This window comes from Cimex lectularius, unplaced genomic scaffold (assembly GCF_000648675.2).
Source record: "Cimex lectularius strain Harlan isolate CLEC.00 unplaced genomic scaffold, Clec_2.1 scaffold20, whole genome shotgun sequence".
Taxonomy (NCBI): Eukaryota; Metazoa; Arthropoda; class Insecta; order Hemiptera; family Cimicidae; genus Cimex; species Cimex lectularius.
Window position 1 is genome coordinate 2,914,731 of NW_019392641.1, and position 20,433 is coordinate 2,935,163.

The window sequence follows — 20,433 nt, forward strand, 5'->3', positions numbered from 1 at the left end:
ATTTTACAGTCCTTTGATGAATGTTTTGAATGAAATTATGGGTGAATCCTGCAAGAAAGCTCCAACTGTTTAATATTGTAAGCAGCCTTGGTGGCATTCTTGCCGACATAGTTTGACCAGTCTAACCAAATAGACTGACTATGACGAGTAGCTAGGGTGGCAGACCAAAATGGTCTGAAACGTCATAAGAAACATTTTTATAACATCGAAACCCTCAAAATTCTTACAACTTGTAGAATGTGCGTTTGCATTTAATCACCGCATAGGTTCTCGCTATAATTCACGGTTTTTCATATTGAGGTGAGAAGAGCTTTTTTGGTCTTATTATATGACTCCTTTAGCCTTGGTATACTAACATTTGATATGGCGCACCTGATCTGTCGATGTTACGATTTTAAATAGGTCAGGTATTAATTTTTCGTTCCTCTTCAATATTAGCAACAGCATTTTAAGAATGAACAATTATAAGGGGAAATAATGGTAGCAGAAACTGACCTGCATGATGTGAGCTCATTTTGTCCCTTGGAGGTCTTTGTTGTCTCTTAGATCATTCAAATTTCTTTCACATATTTAAATGAAGAGGCTACGTCGATGATCGTAAGTTGATATGTTTATTATAAATTTCGTGCAGATCGATGCGAATCAGACTGAATAATTATGTATGGCAAAATCCATTACGGAGGAGTTTGAGTGTCTAGTTCATTTTATACACAAAAGTATATTATTATCATATCATTGCCTCATTCATGCTCGTTCAATCAGTGAAATCCCATTAAAGAAAGATGAATAAATGCTCACACCGAACCCTGACCTTTAACGTAAACTGATTATAAGGATCGCTACCTGGCATAATTTCAAATGCGTTATAGGTGAGTGATTTTCACGAATAGGCAAGACGGTGGGGGTGTCGGCCAAGAAGGAGGAAGGGGTTCTGAACGGCTTGGAACCTGGAAGCTAGTCGTCGAGATGGTGCCCTGTTGGTTGGCAACTTGCGTCTTCCTGACCGCCGCCGCTTACGCACACGATAGGACATTTGTCGAGGTAACGTTTCCTTAAAAAGAAGTCACATATTATCTGGAATTATTTTCATCGGCTTGTATCAAAAGTCATAAAAGTTTAATAATCATAAAAAATTAACAATCGCAAGTATTTACTGAGTACTGTGCAAGGCAACCGTGTGAAAGCTTAAAATTCAATCCTTGTTAATACAGATTTAGAGCCTCCAGAATCAAGCCATCACAAAAAACTCAGCTTTTCGTTAAAATTTGGTTGGAACTCTGTTTGATTTTAACGAAAAAACACGTTTTATTACCATTGTGTGTATATAATAAAGAAGATGAATAAAAAAGAAGTATAGTTGTGGGGTCGTTTTTAAAATGTAATGGCAGACATATTTGTCCGCCTGTTCTTGCCTTATATGTATTTTTTTAATGCGTTTTGGAAAATTTTGATCATTTTTAAGGCTAAGATCTGATATGACAATAACAAGGTACGAGCAAACACTGCTGAAGTTTCTATAATTTATAAACTTTTGTTAAGCATTAAATAAAATGTGATGACTTTTTTTTTAGTAATTGTTTATTTTGGAAATTATGTCTATTGTCCCTACAGGGAGCGTGTAGGCATGCCATTCTATGTTAAAATGGTACTCGAGCACTATAGCGAGTTTCTTCCGCTTTTTGGGGGAAATTTTTTTTTTTAATTGTATATAATATGTCTTATGTATAATGTGTCTATATGTTTTGTCTGAGTGCATGTATTTATTAGCGTGAATGGCGAGGCGTGAGGGTGAAATATAACGTCATCATCGCCCATCGAACGTTGAGAGCGTATGAGTGTATGTTCGGGTTGGGGGCTGAAATGACCTACATGTCCAAAGCCCCTGTCAAACAAAAATAAATAAATAAAAAATAAAAGAGAGAAATGACCGTAATTAATGTATGTAATGTATGTTAATGTCATTTGATATTATGATCCAAAAAAAGGAACAGATACTCGCTAGGTCTCATGCTTATATATTTAAGTAGAGTAAAATGCTTGTAATTCTATAAAATAATAAATATGGTCAAATTATTGCCTTAATACTATAATTACATATTTAAAAATTAAATATATATATATATAAAATTATGTAAATAAAATCATCAAAGTCCTGATGAAGGGCATACATTCCTTGAAAGCTTGACGAAGGAAGTGAGTTTATATGTATATATATATTATGATCTAATATAATTTTTTGGGTAACCGATTATTGTTTATAGGCGTTCAAGTTCAATTGAAAAAGTAAGTAATACTTTCGAAACGTCGGCCAATTAACAAACCGTCTACTTAAATTGATTTCAACCTATGTCAATCCTCCGCTTCTTTATACTTTTAATTTATATCCTTCACTGGGGTATATTTTAAACGAATATAATGTTATACCATTATTTACAAAATCAAAATTAGATACCAACAACTATCGACCCATTTCTTTATCCCTATCCTAAAGAAAAAAATCATGGAAAATGTATCATAATTCGATTAATTAAATTTCTTTGGAAAAATAATAAAGTTGTTAATAATCAGTTTGGTTTTCTTCCGACTAAATTAGCAAAACGCTAAAAAAAATGTTGTAGTCATCTTTTTTCGACATTACGTCAATTCAAAAGTCATATCAACCCTCGGGGTATCGGTGTATTTGCAAAAAAATCCCATTTAAAAGTATTTCGGGTTCTGAATTCTAATAAACTGCCTGCTTTCTGTAAGTTTAAGTTCTGTATGAGAGCAGGAGTTGTCGGCTCACAAATTACATTAACTATTAGCTAACCTATGCATTACCAAATTTGAACAAAGCATAGATTAAAACAAATTAGAACAAATTAGTGGTAGCCAGTATACTTACGATTTATTTGAGTATTGTCTTTTTGTGAAATTTTTTAAATAATTATTGTATTAATATGTAATACAATCAAAAAAATTTCTCTCCTTTAATAATATATATTATTATATATACTTTTTTAATTACATTGTTTTCTATTTAATTATAAAAAAAAATTTAAATTTAATATAAGAGGAAAAAGAATTTATATCAATTTTGTCGTGAAGAATGAATTTTTTTTTTTTTTTTTTTTTTTTTTACTGGGGCTTCCGACATCTGGGTCATTTCAGCCCCAAACTAAGTCAAGTCAATATTCTATTTACACTTCTATTTCATTATAATGTTATGTTTACGTTAGGCTCAAATTCATTTATTTTATTAAAATATTTGATTTTGTAAAGTACTTTAAGTCCATAATAGGCAAGCTTATGTTTATTCATATGAACACTTGAGTACATCTGAAATAATTGTTTGACTTTTGAACTTTAAATTCAATGTAAATTTTGTTGTGCATTCTATATTTATTTAGTAATATTTTTATTATAAAATTTTGAGCAATAATTAACAAAGAAATTATAGATTTTGTGTACTTACCCAAACTATGATATATACTACCAAGGATTGTGTCAATACCAGATAAACAGACTTCATTAAATCTGGCTGAGAAATATTTCTTAAAATTTTATATTTATAAGATAATTTTCTAAATTTTTTTTTAAATCAAAACATCAATGTAAAATCTAAATTTAAATATATTACCAAAACTTATCGCCAAATATTTCATTTCATTAGAAAAGTTTATAATCTGACACACTATTATTTTAGTTTTACACTTTTAACCACAATTACAATATTCCATTATTGATATTTTTTAGTATAACATCATAAATTTTGCTAGAAAAAATGTATAGAAATGCCATCAGCGAATGCCAATATTTTATCAGAAAATTTTAGTAAAATACCTCCCGATGGAACTCCACAATTAGTATATTGTGATAGCTAATCTACATTAATTTAAAAAGTGACTGGAATACATTTTGTTATTTATATTGAAACCTATGTTTTGAAGCGTAATTCCATGTATTTCTTAAAACCTTGAAGAAGGAAATGAATGTTTTCTTTTAAATTAAACCTGATTTTTAATCTAAGATTATAATTTTGAAGACTGATATTAACTATATCAAAAATATGAATTGTTTATTGTTACGATTTAAACCGCTCGGCTCGTAGAAATAGAAATAACCCTGCCAAACGTTGGCAGGTTGAAAAAGAAGTCGGTCCCTGGTCCACGGAGAACGGTTCGAAAAATAAAAAGGCCATACTGACAGACTACGTATAGGTCATACAGGAATAACTCACGGACATCTTCTGGCCGGAAAGCGACCGCGTAAGTGCCCGTTGTGCAAGGATAGAATAACGGTCGAGCACCTTTTCAATTGTAGAAGGCTTGATGTATATAGACAATATTTTGGCATGTCATCGGACCTGTGCGTATACTTGGGGCACGGCAGCGGGCACAGATCGCTGTTCCGGTACCTCAGGGCTGTAGGGATTTTTAAATGTGTATAGTTTTGTTATGTGTTTTTGTGTTGTGTCTGTGTTTGACTTTAAGTTAATTTATTGGAATGAATGTAATTTATTAGCGTGAAAGGAAGGGGTTGCTTATATCCCCGCCCCGAGGAATATCGAGTACTCTGGGGTGAGTGTATGACTTCTGGAGAGGAAAAGTAATTTATTAGCGTGAATGTAAGGGGTTGCTTATAACCCGCCCCGAGGAATACCGAGTACTCTGGGGGAGTGAATATGACGAGAATTTTATGTTTCTATCGAGTGTTGTGTTGTGTTAATTTATTGTAATGAATGTAATTTATTAGAGTGAAAGGAAGGGGTTGCTTATAACCCCGCCCTGAGGAATATCGAATACTCTGGGGTGAGTGTTTTGTTTACCTCGAATCCTTATATGAACCAAATATTGTTCTAAGGTGATGACGTCTGGAGAGGAAAAGTAATTTATTAGCGTGAAAGGAAGGGGTTACTTATAACCGCGCCCCGAGGAATATCGAGTATTCTGGAGGAGTGAATGTGACCAGATTTCTGTTTATATCGTGTGATGATGTATAAAATTGTATGTTTTGTTTCTATACTGTATTAGACAACCTGAGGTACAAACGAGAGACTAGCATTCCAAGATATCAACGTAGTATATATTTGAATCAGATAGTCCGTAACTAGATCGAGACGCTCAAATGGCTGCAGTTTAAAACAAAATATGCGCGAAAGAAGAGAAAACTAAGGAAAAGACGCAGAGGGCCGGCGATGACCTCAGCTGTTTGCCGGACCATAAACTTCCCACTTTATTATTATTATTATTACTTTTTGATAGATTAAATATTGCTGTTATCTTGCAAAACCTGTCCATATTGTGCAAAACTTGTCCATAAAAAATACTTCATTTTAATGGAACTTTTTATTTTGAATTCTTTCTTTTAAGTTATCATAATTTATTGACTTATTTTTTATTTGATTACTTATTTTTAACCATGAGAGATGTATCGAACTTACATTCATCTTCAACTAAATTTGGCTTTTGTAACTCACATCCTGTAAAAAAAACTATGATTTATAAACAGACAGTGAAAGTATAACACAAAATCGTTGCTGTTACAATACTGTTTACACAATATTTTGTAACAAGCCGTATGTAAAAATAGAATTGAAAATATAACGGTTTCAAATTTTAACTTGTTATATTTAAAATATAAATTTTGAAACTTGAACTTTTTTATATTCATGGCGGTGTTTTGTAGCAAACGGGCGATTAAAGAAGCGCCTTCGTGCGGCTGTTATAGATGTTATCGGCCAACATTTCTCCACCTGTTGCCCGGAACAAATGGATGGCGGTGTAGATTCGAATCAGGAAAGATCATTCACTTCTTATCGTCGTATTCGCTTTAACCAAATAGCAGATATTGCTCTCAGAACTGCCGGATACATGTATTGCCAAGTCACTGTCACATCATAACACCACAAGCAACAAGCCGTCAAACCAGAAAAACTCCTGTTTCGATCTATTTGAAAATTTGACAAAATCGTGGATCCCCTTGGGCACATTTTGCACGGTTGAAACGCCCACGAAGCCCCTTCGGTTCCAATGCTAAGCTTTGCACGCTCTACTAACCCCATATACTGTTACTCATACATCACAATAGTGCTCATGTCGTAACTTTCGAACCCTGGAAAGTAGCTGAAGCTGGTAATGTTGTATTGTTCATTTTTTTACGTCCTGAACCAAAATGTGCCAACAAAAATAATCACATCTTTGAATATTTCAATATGTACTTTGCTTTTTCAGGACTTCCAACCGAGAGGTAAAGCTAGTAATGTAACTTAAACTTCGATAACAACAAACATACTTAAGTTTAATACCGTATAATCTATTATATAATCAAATAGGGTTTAATTATATTTAATAAAAATAATAATTTTGCATACCTTATTACCTATTGATTATTAATAATATTTTATATTCAGATTCGACTAGAATCATAGCATTGTTGGAAAATGGAAAAAGTGACGCGTATGTTGCCAGAACAATTTCCGAAGGGTCTTCCATCTTGCTTAATAATATATTTTATATTATTAATAATTGAATAATAGTAATTGCAATTTACTAGCTTTACAATTTTCTAACTTAAAGTTGCCCTATCGATCTAGATGGAAAAAAGAACAAGGAAAAACGAAAGTTATCTCAACCATCAAGTACTTCGTTAAGTAATAATAACTTAAAACTGAAGAATATTTTGATTAAATTTATTTTTTTAAATTGTAATCCGGGATATTCACTATTAAATTGTCATACCACCATTATCTGAACAATAGGTACTGTTTGTTTGTGAAAACAACTTTAATTTTTATCTGCCAAGGTTTCGACTTATTGTAAGGCCATCATCAGGGCAAAACAATCTAAAAGATGTCTACAAATTGACAATTAAGTTAGCAATAAATGGGTTCATATTTCTCAGAATATAGACGCAGTTCCCATCACCTTTTACCATCTTTTTTGAAAAAAAAAAATCTCTTTTCATCAACTAAGTTATGTCAAATTGTAGGCATCTTAAGATAGCCCTGATGATGCCTTACAAAATAAACCTTACAGTAGGTCGGAAGCTTGGCAAATAAAAATTGGAGTTGTTTTTCCATCCAGACCATACCAAGTTTGTTCTCACAGTTGATGTGACAAGATGGCGACCTGATCCATGCCTTCTAGATTAACCTCCAGTACCTTGGTAGCGATGGAAGACCTTTCGGACAATTGTTCTGTTAAGCTCTCTGGCAACATACGCGTCACTTTTTATATTTTCCAACAATGCTATGATTCTAGTCGAATCTGCATCACTTATAACCATCACTCAAACAAATTTGAAACTTCATAATCGTACGACTTAAAAAATATCAAACCACCGGAAGCTTTACAGAAAGGCAACAAAGAGATAGACTTTTAAAAAATTTATTTAGAAAAACCAATTGTAAAGACAAATGGGAGATTTTATCTGTGTTTTGTTTACCTCCAATCCTTACGAACCAAATATTGTTCTAAGGAGATCAATGGAGGATTGTTTAAGAGATAATTAAAAAATATTAAAGGTGGTCAGGTTTGTGACTCTCGGTGTATTTACATATTGAAAAAATCGTACAGTCCGAAATATTCGTTTATGATAAAACAGCGTATCATGTATACTTTGTTGTAGCAACCGGTTTGACAGGCCGTTCCGGAGGATTAAAACTCAAAAGCTTCAGTGTGTCGGTGTTAATGCAACAACCTCGCCTCGAAAAGTCCTTACGATGTTAAATCAATCCCTGTCACTTTCGTTTTTGTAAACTAAATCTAGAGTATGCGCGTGTTATTAGGGTTTCGCTTAGTTTGGCTATTTTTTGGGTTGGTTTTGTTTGGAGCAGCTGCATAAAATAAGCTCGTCTTTACTACGATCAACTCTTTTTCAACGAAATATAAAACATATTGAAGTTTTGATATATCGTCTTGTAATATTATTTATTTTTATTATCCGGAGTCTTTTGTATGATAATTGGTCGAAGAAATTAGGCAAAATGGGGGAAGCTTCATAAAGTCTTAGGGCAACATATTACATTATTCATCAATTATGGTCCACATGCAAGAAAAAAGTTCAACCAACATAATACAACTTATATACCTTTATGGTTGATTAGCAAATGATGTAATTTATGACATCTATTAGGTTGCGTGATCCGATTGACCAAATAAATTCTTTTCATATTTTAAATATGTACATAAATAATTTTAGACGTTCAAAATAATCAAATTAATTAAGTTAATTTTTATTAATTATTAAGGTATTATTTTAATTTAATTGGTATCTTTAATCGCCAATTTATAATTAATTTCTTACAGTATTTATTAATATATTTACTCGTGTTATAATTCCCGCTTTTCGCACGTTCAAAAATGAGCGGCATTAAAAACCAGATTCTCATGGAAGGTTGCGTTGGCGGGGATATCGGCGAGTGGCGTGGTTGTAGAAATCCTTCAACCTGATGATGAGCTAAAAGCTCGAAATCCGGATCGTTGAAAGACAACTTACTGTGAGTAGCAACATCTCTTTAAAAAGGCTTGAACACCGCACTCACCCCACCATTCATCATTTCTAGTAACTATTCACTAGTTTTCGTGGACCGCTTGACCAATTAATATCTGTCAATTAATTAAGGTTTTTAGTTGAGATAAAAAAGTCAGTTTCACGAACGGGATTCGAACTCACGACCTTCGGCTAAATACGCCGTTGCTCTGTCACATGAGCGGTGACTTCGATCCACTCGGACACTAACTTCACATCTCAACCCCACCTTTTGAATTTCCCTCCTTTTTGCCATTTTTCAAATCGGACCACGAAAACTAATAGATGTAATAAGCAAAATGAAGTATACTTCACTAATGCTCTCCGTGGCCATTTCATTTGGCGCCGAGAATCAAATAGATTACACGACATTTGAAAATAGAGGGAAAATTAGAAAGATAGGTTAAGATGGCAAGTTGGTGTCCGAGCGGATCGAAGTCACTATAGCTCAACTGGTAGACTAACGGCGTATTTAGCCAAAGGTCGTGGGTTCGAATCCCGCTCGTGACACTGACTTTTTTATCTCAACCAAAACCTTAATTAAAGATTAATTAATTGAAAAAAATTTATTACTGTGGAAGGAGAGACCTCGAGGTCATTGAGTACTCTTGGGCAGTGTAAATGAAGTCAGGTATGAGAATGTAATTTATTAGCGTGAATGAAGAAGCTTCTCGCCCTACGACCCCGAGGAGTATCGCGTTCTGGGCAGTGTGATTGAAGAGACTGCAACGTCACTAAAATAAATTAGTAGGAATAAAATGCAAAGAATAAAAGAGAAGAACATGAAATAATGACAGGATTGGCGATGAGCAATGTAGTTGGCTACACTATCTGCAATATAATTATAGTCCATTGCATTGTATTGTGTTAATGATCGAGTTAATTCTTTACGAGAATCGAATTAATCTTATTTCCAGAAATGTTCTTTGGTGTTATTCTAAGTTTTTAATGCACACCTTGTTGATAATTAATTTTTACTGCAGACCGAGAAATGTGAACGAGCAGTCTCTTTCTCTGTCTGTCTTTCTGCCTGTCTTGCTGTTTGTCTGTCCATCTCTCTCTCTCTCTCTCTCTCTCTCTCTAACTCTCTCACTCTCTCTCTCTCTCTCCCTCTGACTCACTCTCTCTCTTTCTCACTCTCTCTATCTATCTATCTCTTTCTCTCTCTCCCCCCTCTCTCTCTCTCTCTTTTCTTTCTTTTTCTCTCTCTCTCCGGCAGTTGACTCATATAATTTCGCCGGAAAGCCGAGATCCCCCCTTGGGGAAAAAACGAGTACGAATGAGGGCGCGGCCGATTTGGGAGCGCCTCCCCACCCTGGGTGTGACCCATTGTTTTCGGTCACCCAAGGATCTTCTGGTCATTCCGCCAAGGTTGCAGTACGAAGATGATTTAGGTCAATAGATCAGGCGTAGCAAAATAATAATCACTGGCTTTGAGTAACGGCCGTCGAATCACAAGTTCCTGCTAGAACGCGTACTTGTTCTTTTAACAAGGGTCGACGGGTCAATTTATATTCATTATTATAGAAGTACCACTCAGAAGATCTGTTATGTTAAGGCTGGTTGGAAGAACTGCTAAATATGAAGGACAAAAAATGAGTAGAAAAATTGGTTATGGACGTTTTCTGAATTTCATTACTCTTTGTACCATTCCGATATGTACAAAAGTCTTTTTTTTCTGAAAAAATTCAAGTGTAACTTGATTTACATATTTTTATCGACTACTAGGTTTATGATACCAAGTTGGATAAATGTTGAGATATGACATAAAACCAATCAAAAAATTACAATAAGAGGCTTGTTTAACCTCGGATTAATTTAGACAAGTTGTCCAAGCTTTGTAAAAGCTGGCGGTGGCTCAAGATCTGATCTGCGAAATAAAGCGTACGTTCGAGGATTTCATAATCAAACTTTTTTGATCGGTTCACAGTTTTTATTCAAACATGACATCCTGACCATCAGTGTAGTTGATCAAATTTTAACTCATTTGGTCCATTTTTTAATATATCGTTGGGTCACCACAACCACAGATCACCACACAACCATCATTGATTTTTATTTGATTAAAATTCAATTATGGCATGTGACCATGAGGAAGGTTGACTTGTAGCCACTGACCTGATGTCGAAGATCAAATCCAAGAAAATGCTTATTTTTTTGTGCCATGGAAGAAGAGAAACATATTGATTTTTGAGCAGCTTACATGCGGGACCCACATAGAGAACCGTTTAACATTTACTACATCACAAATGTTGTGCTACTAGTGCTAAAATGTGCCACACGTTCTCTAGAAGGTTTGATAGAAACTTTCACAGCTTCCTTAAGAAGTTCGCCGCCGACTGATGTCGAAAGTCTTACGCGCGGTTGGTTTTCATAGGTCTTGGCTCATGAAGAAACTTTCCTACTCTCTCTCTCTCTCACACACTCTCTCCCTCTCTCTCTCTCTCTCTCTCTCTCTCTCTCTCTCTTTCTCCCTCCAACTCCGTAATTACAATTCCGTATAATGAAAAGTAGTAATATTCTTTGCTTGTGTAGGAGAATAATCTCATCTGCAAGCATAAAAAATCGCTTGTGTTGTTACAAGTAAAATAAAATAAAAAGAGCATGACTACATCCAAATAAAACAGAGAATTTACAACTGTTTATTGCAGGATGTAAATATTCATATTTGCTAAGTAGCCCGTTAAACTGTTTTCAAGTGCCCAAAAATGGATTTTCTCATATTAATAAAAAAAAAATATATATTAAATGAATATAATTATCTAAGTTGGCGACATGGTAAATGTTATTATCATCAAGTACCCAAAAATGGACATTTCTCATATTAATAATATAACAATATTTTTAAAAACGTGGAGCTTATCTCAAAGGATAAGCTAATCCCCTATCGCAGGCTCAACAGTGCGAGCTGAGCTACGAAAGGACGAGGAAGGACTCTCTCTCAATTTTGGTTGAAGGCACCTGCTCTTTTTTATGTAAATGGCAAGGAGAGTGCGTATGTCATAGATCACATATTTTTACTTTTATTTTTTCAACTTAAAATACATTTATTTTTTTGAAGGCCTTGTTATAATTTATTTGGATCAGGTCCCAATTTTTGTCTTTTCCGTTTAATTTAATTGAGTGTGTGGCACAAATATTTTTTCTTATTTTTATTTTACACTCGCAAGGAAACGAGTTTGCATCGTGTGAAGGGGATTCACCCTAACACGTTATAAATATTGGTAGCGAGCGATACTTTCACACGTGCAAATAAAAAAGTAATATTATTGAATGTTTTATAATTTAATTATTTATTTACAAATTTAAGAATTATTTCATTAAGAACATTTTTTTTTTTTGTTAGACATTTAGAATATTACCTTGTATTATTACAATTAATTAAGGTTTTTAGTTGAGATGAAAAAAAGTTAATGGTACGAGAGGGATTCGAACCCACGACCTTCGGCTAGATACGCCGCTGTTCTACCACCTGAGCTATTGTGACCTCGATCCACTCGGACATCAACTCCTCCTCTCAACCCCACCTTATGTGTTTTCCCTCCTTTTGCCTGGTAGAGTAGCGGCGTATCTAGCCGAAGGTCGTGGGTTCGAATCCCTCTCGTGCCATTAAGTTTTTTTCATCTCAACTAAAAACCTTAATTAATTATAATGATTTAATTGGTCAAGCGGACCACGAAATTAGTGTACCTTGTATTATATTCATTCACTAAAATTTCCATTTATTATTTTTTGTTAGGTTAAAATTTAAACAGTTAAAAATTTTACTTTGCATTATATTCATATTCTAAAATCTTCATTTATCATTGGTTGATAGGGAGTTAAAATTTTATTTTGTATTATATTCATATTTTAATATTTCCATTCATTTTTTGGTATATATAGTTTAACTAAATTACAATGGGTAAAAATAAAAAGAAATCATCTCACAATTATAAAAGTTGCACGAAACATGAATTTCAAGAAGCTATTAGGGAGAGTACAGTAACCACTTTATTAGATTCTATCACGCAAGAGGCTGAAAAATTTTGTGCAGAGGGTAATAAAACAGCGTTTTGTGAGGCTATAAGGAACATTGCTCAACAAAAATTTCCTACTTCTTCGGGGGGATTTCAGACTTCGGAACCACCCTCATGTAGCAAATCTATGTTGCCTTCCTCTCCGGACATTCATAAAAAAATTATAGAAGACATCAATCTTACTAACTTAAAAATAGCCTTAAACGAATCCTCTTTACAGTCAACAGAAATTTCAAAGATCATTCAGAAATATGAACATTTACAAACGCACACAAACAAAACAGTAAAGCAATTGCCCATAAATTCAACCTTTTTAGCTAAACCACATGTTCAGGATTTCCCCGATTTCAGTGCTCTTCAAGCAACTGATGATGACGCCTCCACTAGCGAATCGAGTTCTGATTTCTATCCATTTAACCGTGCAAAAAATAACAAAAAGATAAAAATAAAGCCTTTTTATCACACACTTTAGAAAGTAAGTTGCGTTCTTTGCCATTTTTCAAATTATACCACCCCCATTCTATCATAAATTTTCTACAAAAATTATTTCCAATAGCGCAAAGAAATCGTAATAAATTTAAATTAATATTATCTATTTTGGCGGAAAGAGAATCTGACCCTATGGCTTCCAACTTTTTATATAATGCTCTTACTTATCATAACACTACCTTTGAGATCTTTTCCGAATCGTTGATGAGGGTTGTTATGGTGAATCCCCTTCACACGATGCAAACTCGTTTCCTTGCGAGTGTAAAATAAAAATAAGAAAAAATATTTGTGCCACAAACTCAATTAAATTAAACGGAAAAGACAAAAATTGGGACCTGATCCAAATAAATTATAACAAGGCCTTCAAAAAAATAAATGTATTTTGAGTTGAAAAAATAAAAGTAAAAATATGTGATCTATGACATACGCACTCTCCTTGCCATTTACATAAAAAAGAGCAGGTGCCTTCAACCAAAATTGAGAGAGAGTCCTTCCTCGTCCTTTCGTAGCTCAGCTCGCACTGCCCGAGCCTGCGGTAGGGGATTAGCTTATCCTTTGAGATAAGCTCCACGTTTTTAAAAATATTGTTATAATAAAAAAGAAAAAAAATTTAAATTAATATAATCATCTAAGTTGGCAACATGGTAAATGTTACTATCATCATTATGGTCGCAAGTACATTTAATGATTAGTACTTTTTAAAAGGATAGTTCCTACTCACAGTAAGTTGTTTTGCAACGATCCGGATTTCGAGCCTTTTAGCTCATCANTTCACTTTGGCAATTCATGTCGAGAGACGTGGTTGTGGAAGTCCTTCAACCTGATGATGAGCTAAAAGGCTCGAAATCCGGATCGTAGCAAAACAACTTACTGTGAGTAGGAACTATCCTTTTAAAAAGTATTGAACACCACACTCACTCCATCATTTATCATTTCTTTTAATGATTAGTGTAGCCCGCATAGTTGCTCTAGGAAAATCGTTACTTGTGGACGTATAATTCAGTTCTTGCATCTAGATAATATTATTGCATGTATATGATGTATATATACATGATCTCTTTCCCCTAGTTGAAGATTCCTTACGTCTTCCTGCTAAGCAATGGCAATGACCTGTTATGATCAGATAATAATTTTATTTTGACATGAGTGAAAGCAATTGTTTCACGCGGTTTTCTTAAGGTTGAAATGAATTAATGTGTACTGTTCATTTACCTAAAAACGAGCATTTACCACTTTGACAATCTGCTTGAACTTCCAATCACAAATGTGTCGACACTATCGGACTTCTACAAAGTTCAACACTATGAGAATTGACGAATAAAGGTTTGTCTACTTCAGGTCAAACGTTCCGGTGATAACGTTTATTGGTAAAGTTTTTATCGACGTGCTGCAATTTCAAATTTAATTTTCTGTTCCAGGGGGTTAACAGTAATCTCGGAGATGCCATCGACTTCCTCAGAGAGTACGACATCGAGGCGACCTCGATGTGCACGAGGGTCACGGAAGCACAATGGGCCTACGTCACCAATCTGACCGAGTCCAACAAAAAGCGGATGGTGAGTTGTATTGAGACATTTTCATAGTAAATAGATATTCTAATTCCTGTGTTTCTCGGTTTCTGGTGCCGGGGTGAAACCGACCCGCACAGAATACAGGCCTTGGTTCGTTGATTTACACTTATCATTCCAACGAGGACCCGACCTAATTGTACCAGGCAAAAACAAAACGCGTTTTCACTTGCTCTTACATTTTCTCCACGGGCTTTTAAAACGCTGGAAAAAAATTATTTAAACGAACTCCGAGTCACTCAGTGAAGAAAAACAAATAATTGAGACGTAAGAGAGTTTTATTCGGAAATACCACCCACCGGCAGGCAAACAGTTCGCTATTCGGATAGAAAAGTGAATTTTTATACCGGTCCTGCCGTGACGACTCACTTTGACAATGAACTACCTGAAGCGGCAAACGATTTTGGCATTGTGTAAAACAGCTCACCCGAAATCTGGCCAACACCCCCGCCGGATTGATACCAAAACTACAAAAAAGTGTCATCCATTAAGTCATTCCAATACGTTCACTAGTCTTAAATAATTAACACACAGAAAAAAAACTGTTTCGAAGGGAAAATTCCATAGGAGATTCGGTAGAAAAGCTTTCTGAAACAGTGCGTCAATTGTTCCTCAATAGAACCTAATTCTTCAAATTGGAGAAATACAGAGTGTAGATAAAAATCTCTGGCACAAAGGAATGAATTATAAAAATAAATTACAATTAATTAAGGTTTTTAGTTGAGATAAAAAAGTCAATGGCACGAGCGGGATTCGAACCCGTGATCTTCGGCTAGATACGCCGCTGCTGGTATCTGGTAGAGCAGCGGCGTATCAAGCCGAAGATCATGGGTTCGAATCCCACTCGTGCCATTGACTTTTTTTATCTCAACTAAAAACCTTAATTAATTGTAATATATTAATTGGTCAAGCGGACCACGAAATTAGTGAATATAAAAATAAAGCCAATTCTTGATTAAGTTAATTTTTTACAATTCTTTGGCGAATAGATTACGAAAGCTATAAAGAAAAATATACAATAACAAAACCTACATAATTTGTTTTAATATTCATTTGTATTTATTTATAAATCGTCAGAATGGCACAATTACACAGAAGACAAACATTTTGAGCCCTGAAGATGATCTCAATAAAGATCGAAACGTGGCACGATAAAGAAAATGCTTTTCTGAAGCCTACATCACACCAGACCGCATCTCACGATTTCTAAATAAATATCGATTAACGGTCACTAATCACCACACATTCATTTGTATCTTGAAATGAATTATACAAATTACAAATTGTTCTTTTATATATATAAAACAGTTCCGTGACTGACTGACAGATTACGCACAGACCAAACCGCTAAATCGAAAGGGCTGAAATTACGACAGTGAATTGCTATGACATGGATAGCCTCTAAGAAAGATTTTTTGAAATTTCATCCCAAAGGGGAACATATGGACAATTTTTTACCATGTAAGGAACAAAGTGAACTGAGGAAAAGAAAAATTTGAGAAACGCGACATCATATTAGAAAGCCATACTAGCACTCTGCATCTGTTGAAAGGTACATTAAAACAGAGTCCTGCGTGGACGAAGTCGTGAGTAAAAGTTAATACTGCTATAAGAAGAGACAACTCCATTCCAGGCAAATGGTTAGAACTAACAGTACCTAGATAGCAGACTGACGTGGAATCCCCACACAAGAATTAAAAGACTACTTATCAGAAGACTTGGACAATTACGAAGACTTTTAGGACCGAATTGACTTGAATGTCAACACTAGTGATGGAATTATAAATTGTGGTTAATAAAACTTTAAGGACTGGGACTTTTGATGGCCCTGAAAAAGGCCGGTGTTGTTTCGTAGAGTCGAGCCGATGAATCGAAGCCGGGACCGTGTGTGCGTTGGTGGTGATCCGTGACCGAGTGAACCGTTGGCTGAAGTCCGGGGGCCGTGAGTCGGTTGACTCCACACAGGCTTAAGGGACTCGAGTGCAGCAATTAGCCGAGAGCAGCAGTTGGCGTTTTTTCCTGGGTTTAGAAGGCGAGAATCAAGATAATGCTGCGAGTACCCTTGTCGTCGTGGTCGATGTCGATGACTGGTGAAAAACTATGACCTTTTGTAGGAGATTTGGAAGTATGGTGGCGGTGTCAAATAGGAAATATTCCGTCGTTATCCTAAAGTTACAACTCCCCGATCTCCATCAAATCCTCTTATAAGCCCAACACGCCCAACTTACTTTGAACTTGAAACATTAATCCTTCTCGACATCATTCCAAGATCCAACAAGGTTTCAGAACTGACGGCAGTATTTCCACTAGTCTGGAGAATGAAGAATATTGCTTGGATGCATTCATAGATGTACCACAGACGTGTGATAGAGTTTGGCAGCCGGGCATGCTTTACAAGCATAAACACTTCTAACCCAAGCTCTAACTCATCCAAATACATTTTGAGCTTATTGAAGTCTTATCATCCAATGTACATTAACAACGAAGAGATACCAACTTCCATTCAAGTCAAATACTCAAGACTGTACCTAAAAAACAGACTGATGTGCAATCCCCACATCCCCACACAAGACTTAAAAGACAACAAGATAAAATGATGGCTAATTGAAGGTGTTCGGACATATGACATAATGTGTGTGTGTGTGGGGATTGCACATCAGTCTGTTTTTTAGGTACAGTCTTGAGTATTTGACTGTGTGTATATATATANGGATATTTTTAAATCTAAAATTATATATATAATATATAAAAATTATAATATATATACATATAATCATCGTCAATACGAATCATCAATGACTAAATTTACTAGAAACGATTCTGTTAAACGAATTGAATCTGTAATATAACAATAAAAGTTCAGGTAACAAAATATGAGTAAAAGTGGATTGATTTGTAAGAAATTACAATTTTTCAAATCAATATCATAATCCAAGGCAGAATTGCAAGCCGTCTAATGAAATTCAAACAATTTTTTGCATCTTTTGAAACAATTATGAATGCAAGAATGCACATCGAAACGGACTGACCGACAAAAAGGTCGACTCGACTACGTTCCGGCCAGAATGGCCAATGAGAATAAGACCGTAGGATGCGTTCCAACGATCCTTGCTAAGACGAAATCAAAATCTTGATTACAATAAAACACAATTACGTAATTTTAATAACAGCGCTCATCCGCCGGCGGAGATTGAGACTGTGACGACTCAGCTGTCCCAATCCCGCCACGGTTTGAAGGGTTAATCGTTAATTACATTACATCCTAAATTAATTCGTCAAGCCTTCGTCGAACGCCGGACGGTTGCACTCCCTGTAAAATTTGATTCGATAATCTTCGAAAGCTTTTTTTCAATTATGACGGCACATAATAACACGATGATCGTGTTTGTAAAAAATCGGACACTAACGAGATTCCATTGTGCCTGACAGTATTTTACACTTCCCGGAATTTAATGTCGATAGACCGTAAAATATGCAAATAGGTGATGGAAACGCGGCCATTTCACGCACGATCCTTAATTCCGCATAGAAAGAACCGTGGATTTTTAATTGATTTTTTTCCTATTCCAGACGGATCTTCTGTCTCTGCAGAGCAAATTGGAACGTTCGTCCTGGCACAGGGTCGTCGGATTCAGCTGGTCGTTACTGCCGGACCCGGTAGCTCGTCGGCAACTGCAGATGTTAGCTACCAGAGGCAGGAACGCCCTTCCTGAAACGAAGCTCAACGAGGTAAGCTCTAATAACGCCGCCCTTCCATCCTGGCTTTCAGAAAATCTCATCGACAAAAAAAAGAACCACGTCCAAAGAGCAGAGCCAAAAAACATCAAATCTCCTAGTTAGGCACCAATTATCAAACTTTTAAATGATAAATGAGGTATAAAAAGAAATGCATATCTCCAATTCTCCAATAGTTCTCTAAATCTAATCCACAACTGCGAAGACTACAAGATAAACAAGCATAAACTAAAATTAAATCTCTGTCAATAAATATCATCATATTCAAAACTTACGATTTATTATAAACATGTACTGAGCATGCAATAAACCGAAATGCACTGGGGCTGTCTAAACTAAAAGTACCGCCCTACGATTTAAATAAATAAAATGGATAAATAATTGACTTCATACTAGAAAACCAATCATTAATTTAATAATGCAGGAATTTTATAGACCGGCAAACAGCTGAGGTCATCGCCGGCGTGTTCTTCTTTTTTTCACCCATATTTTTCAGCCTGCAGCCATTTGTGCGTGTCAATCTGTTACTGACTCTCTGATTTTATATGAAAACTAAGTTGATATCTTAAGAAGTTAGCTTCTCGTTTGTATCTCAGGTTGTCAGATACAGAATAGACTCAAAATATGTACACATACATATGTATTGGGTTGTCCGGAAAATAATGCAGGATTTTAAGTTTTCATTAAAAAAAATCTATATAAAATATTCTGTTTACGTTTACAGGATTACTCATTTGTATGAATGTCAACACTTATTAATCCTCTTCCAAATGATATTGTTTGTTTACCTCTGTAGCATTCCGCTACTTGGAAATAATTCAGTCATCCTTATAATGTCAAAGCGAGAATTTCGTACGATTTTCTTTTACGAGTTTAAACTCGGCCGAAGCGGAGCCCAAACGGCTAGAAACATTAACCAAGTCTGGGGCGAGGGTTGTGTTAATGAGTGCACTGTGCAAAGGTGGTTTAAAAAATTTCGGGAGGGAGATTTCAGCCTTGAAGATGAAGAAGGTCGTGGAAGGCCTTCCTCTCTTAATGATGATGTTCTGCGATCAGTGGTGGAAGAAAACCCCAAAACAACTGTTCGAGAACTTGCAGAGCAACTCAAAGTCAGTAAAACGACCGTCGCTGACCACCTCAAGGCGATTGGAAAAGTGAAAAAACTCGAAAATTGGGTTCCACACTCATTAAACGATCGCCAAAAAAATCAGCGCTTTGATGTTTGTGCATCACTTCTTTGTCGAAACAAAAATGACCCATTTCTGGCCAGAATTGTTACATGTGACGAAAAGTGGATTCTCTACGATAACACTAGACGTTCTGGACAGTGGCTCGACAAAGGAGAAGCTCCAATACATTTTCCAAAGCCCCCAACTCATCAAAAAAAGGTAATGGTTACGGTATGGTGGGCTTCATTTGGTTTAATACACTACAGCTTCTTAAATCCTGGCGAAACCATCAATGCTGAATCATACTGTAACCAAATTAATACCATGCATCAGAAATTGGCAGTAATGAAGCCCTCTTTGGTCAATCGGAAAGGGCCCATTTTGTTGCATGACAACGCTCGACCACATGTGTCACGTGTAACGTCACAAAAATTATTGGAGCTTGGCTATGAAACTTTGCCTCACCCACCCTACTCTCCGGACCTCTCGCCTACTGACTACCATTTTTTTAGACACCTGGACCACTACTTACAACACATAATATTCAAAAATCAAACGGAACTGGAAAATGCATTTATTGACTTTATCAATTCTAAAAATTCTGAATTCTACTCAGACGGAATTAATAAGTTACCAACACGTTGGGAGAAATGTATTGAGAGTATGGGAAATTATTTTGATTAAAGAACATTGCTTTAAAGTAACTAGTTTCTTTTTTTTTGTTTAATACCAAAATCCTGCATTATTTTCCGGACAACCCAATATATACGTCACCACAAACATAGAAATCTGATCACATTCAGAGTATTCGAGTATTCCTGGGAGCGGGGTCGAACCCACTACATTCTCGCTTAATAAATTAAGTTTAGTTTCTAGACGTCAACACTCACCCGAAAGCGATATTCCTCCGGACGTGATTAAACAACCCCTTCCTTTCACGCT

General features: G+C 35.4%; 1 protein-coding gene across 1 annotated transcript in view; it reads left to right on the forward strand.

Moving 5' to 3' along the window:
- The first annotated feature begins 934 nt into the window (after nucleotides 1-934).
- The window catches only part of LOC106661523 (angiotensin-converting enzyme-like), a 31,353-nt gene continuing 11,854 nt past the window's right edge, over nucleotides 935-20,433 (forward strand). The window contains exons 1-3 of the mRNA XM_024229739.1: nucleotides 935-1,041; nucleotides 14,438-14,575; nucleotides 18,158-18,316. Coding sequence (XP_024085507.1) covers nucleotides 967-1,041; nucleotides 14,438-14,575; nucleotides 18,158-18,316 — 372 coding nt within the window. The 5' untranslated portion in view covers nucleotides 935-966. The remainder of the gene's footprint in view (nucleotides 1,042-14,437; nucleotides 14,576-18,157; nucleotides 18,317-20,433) is intronic.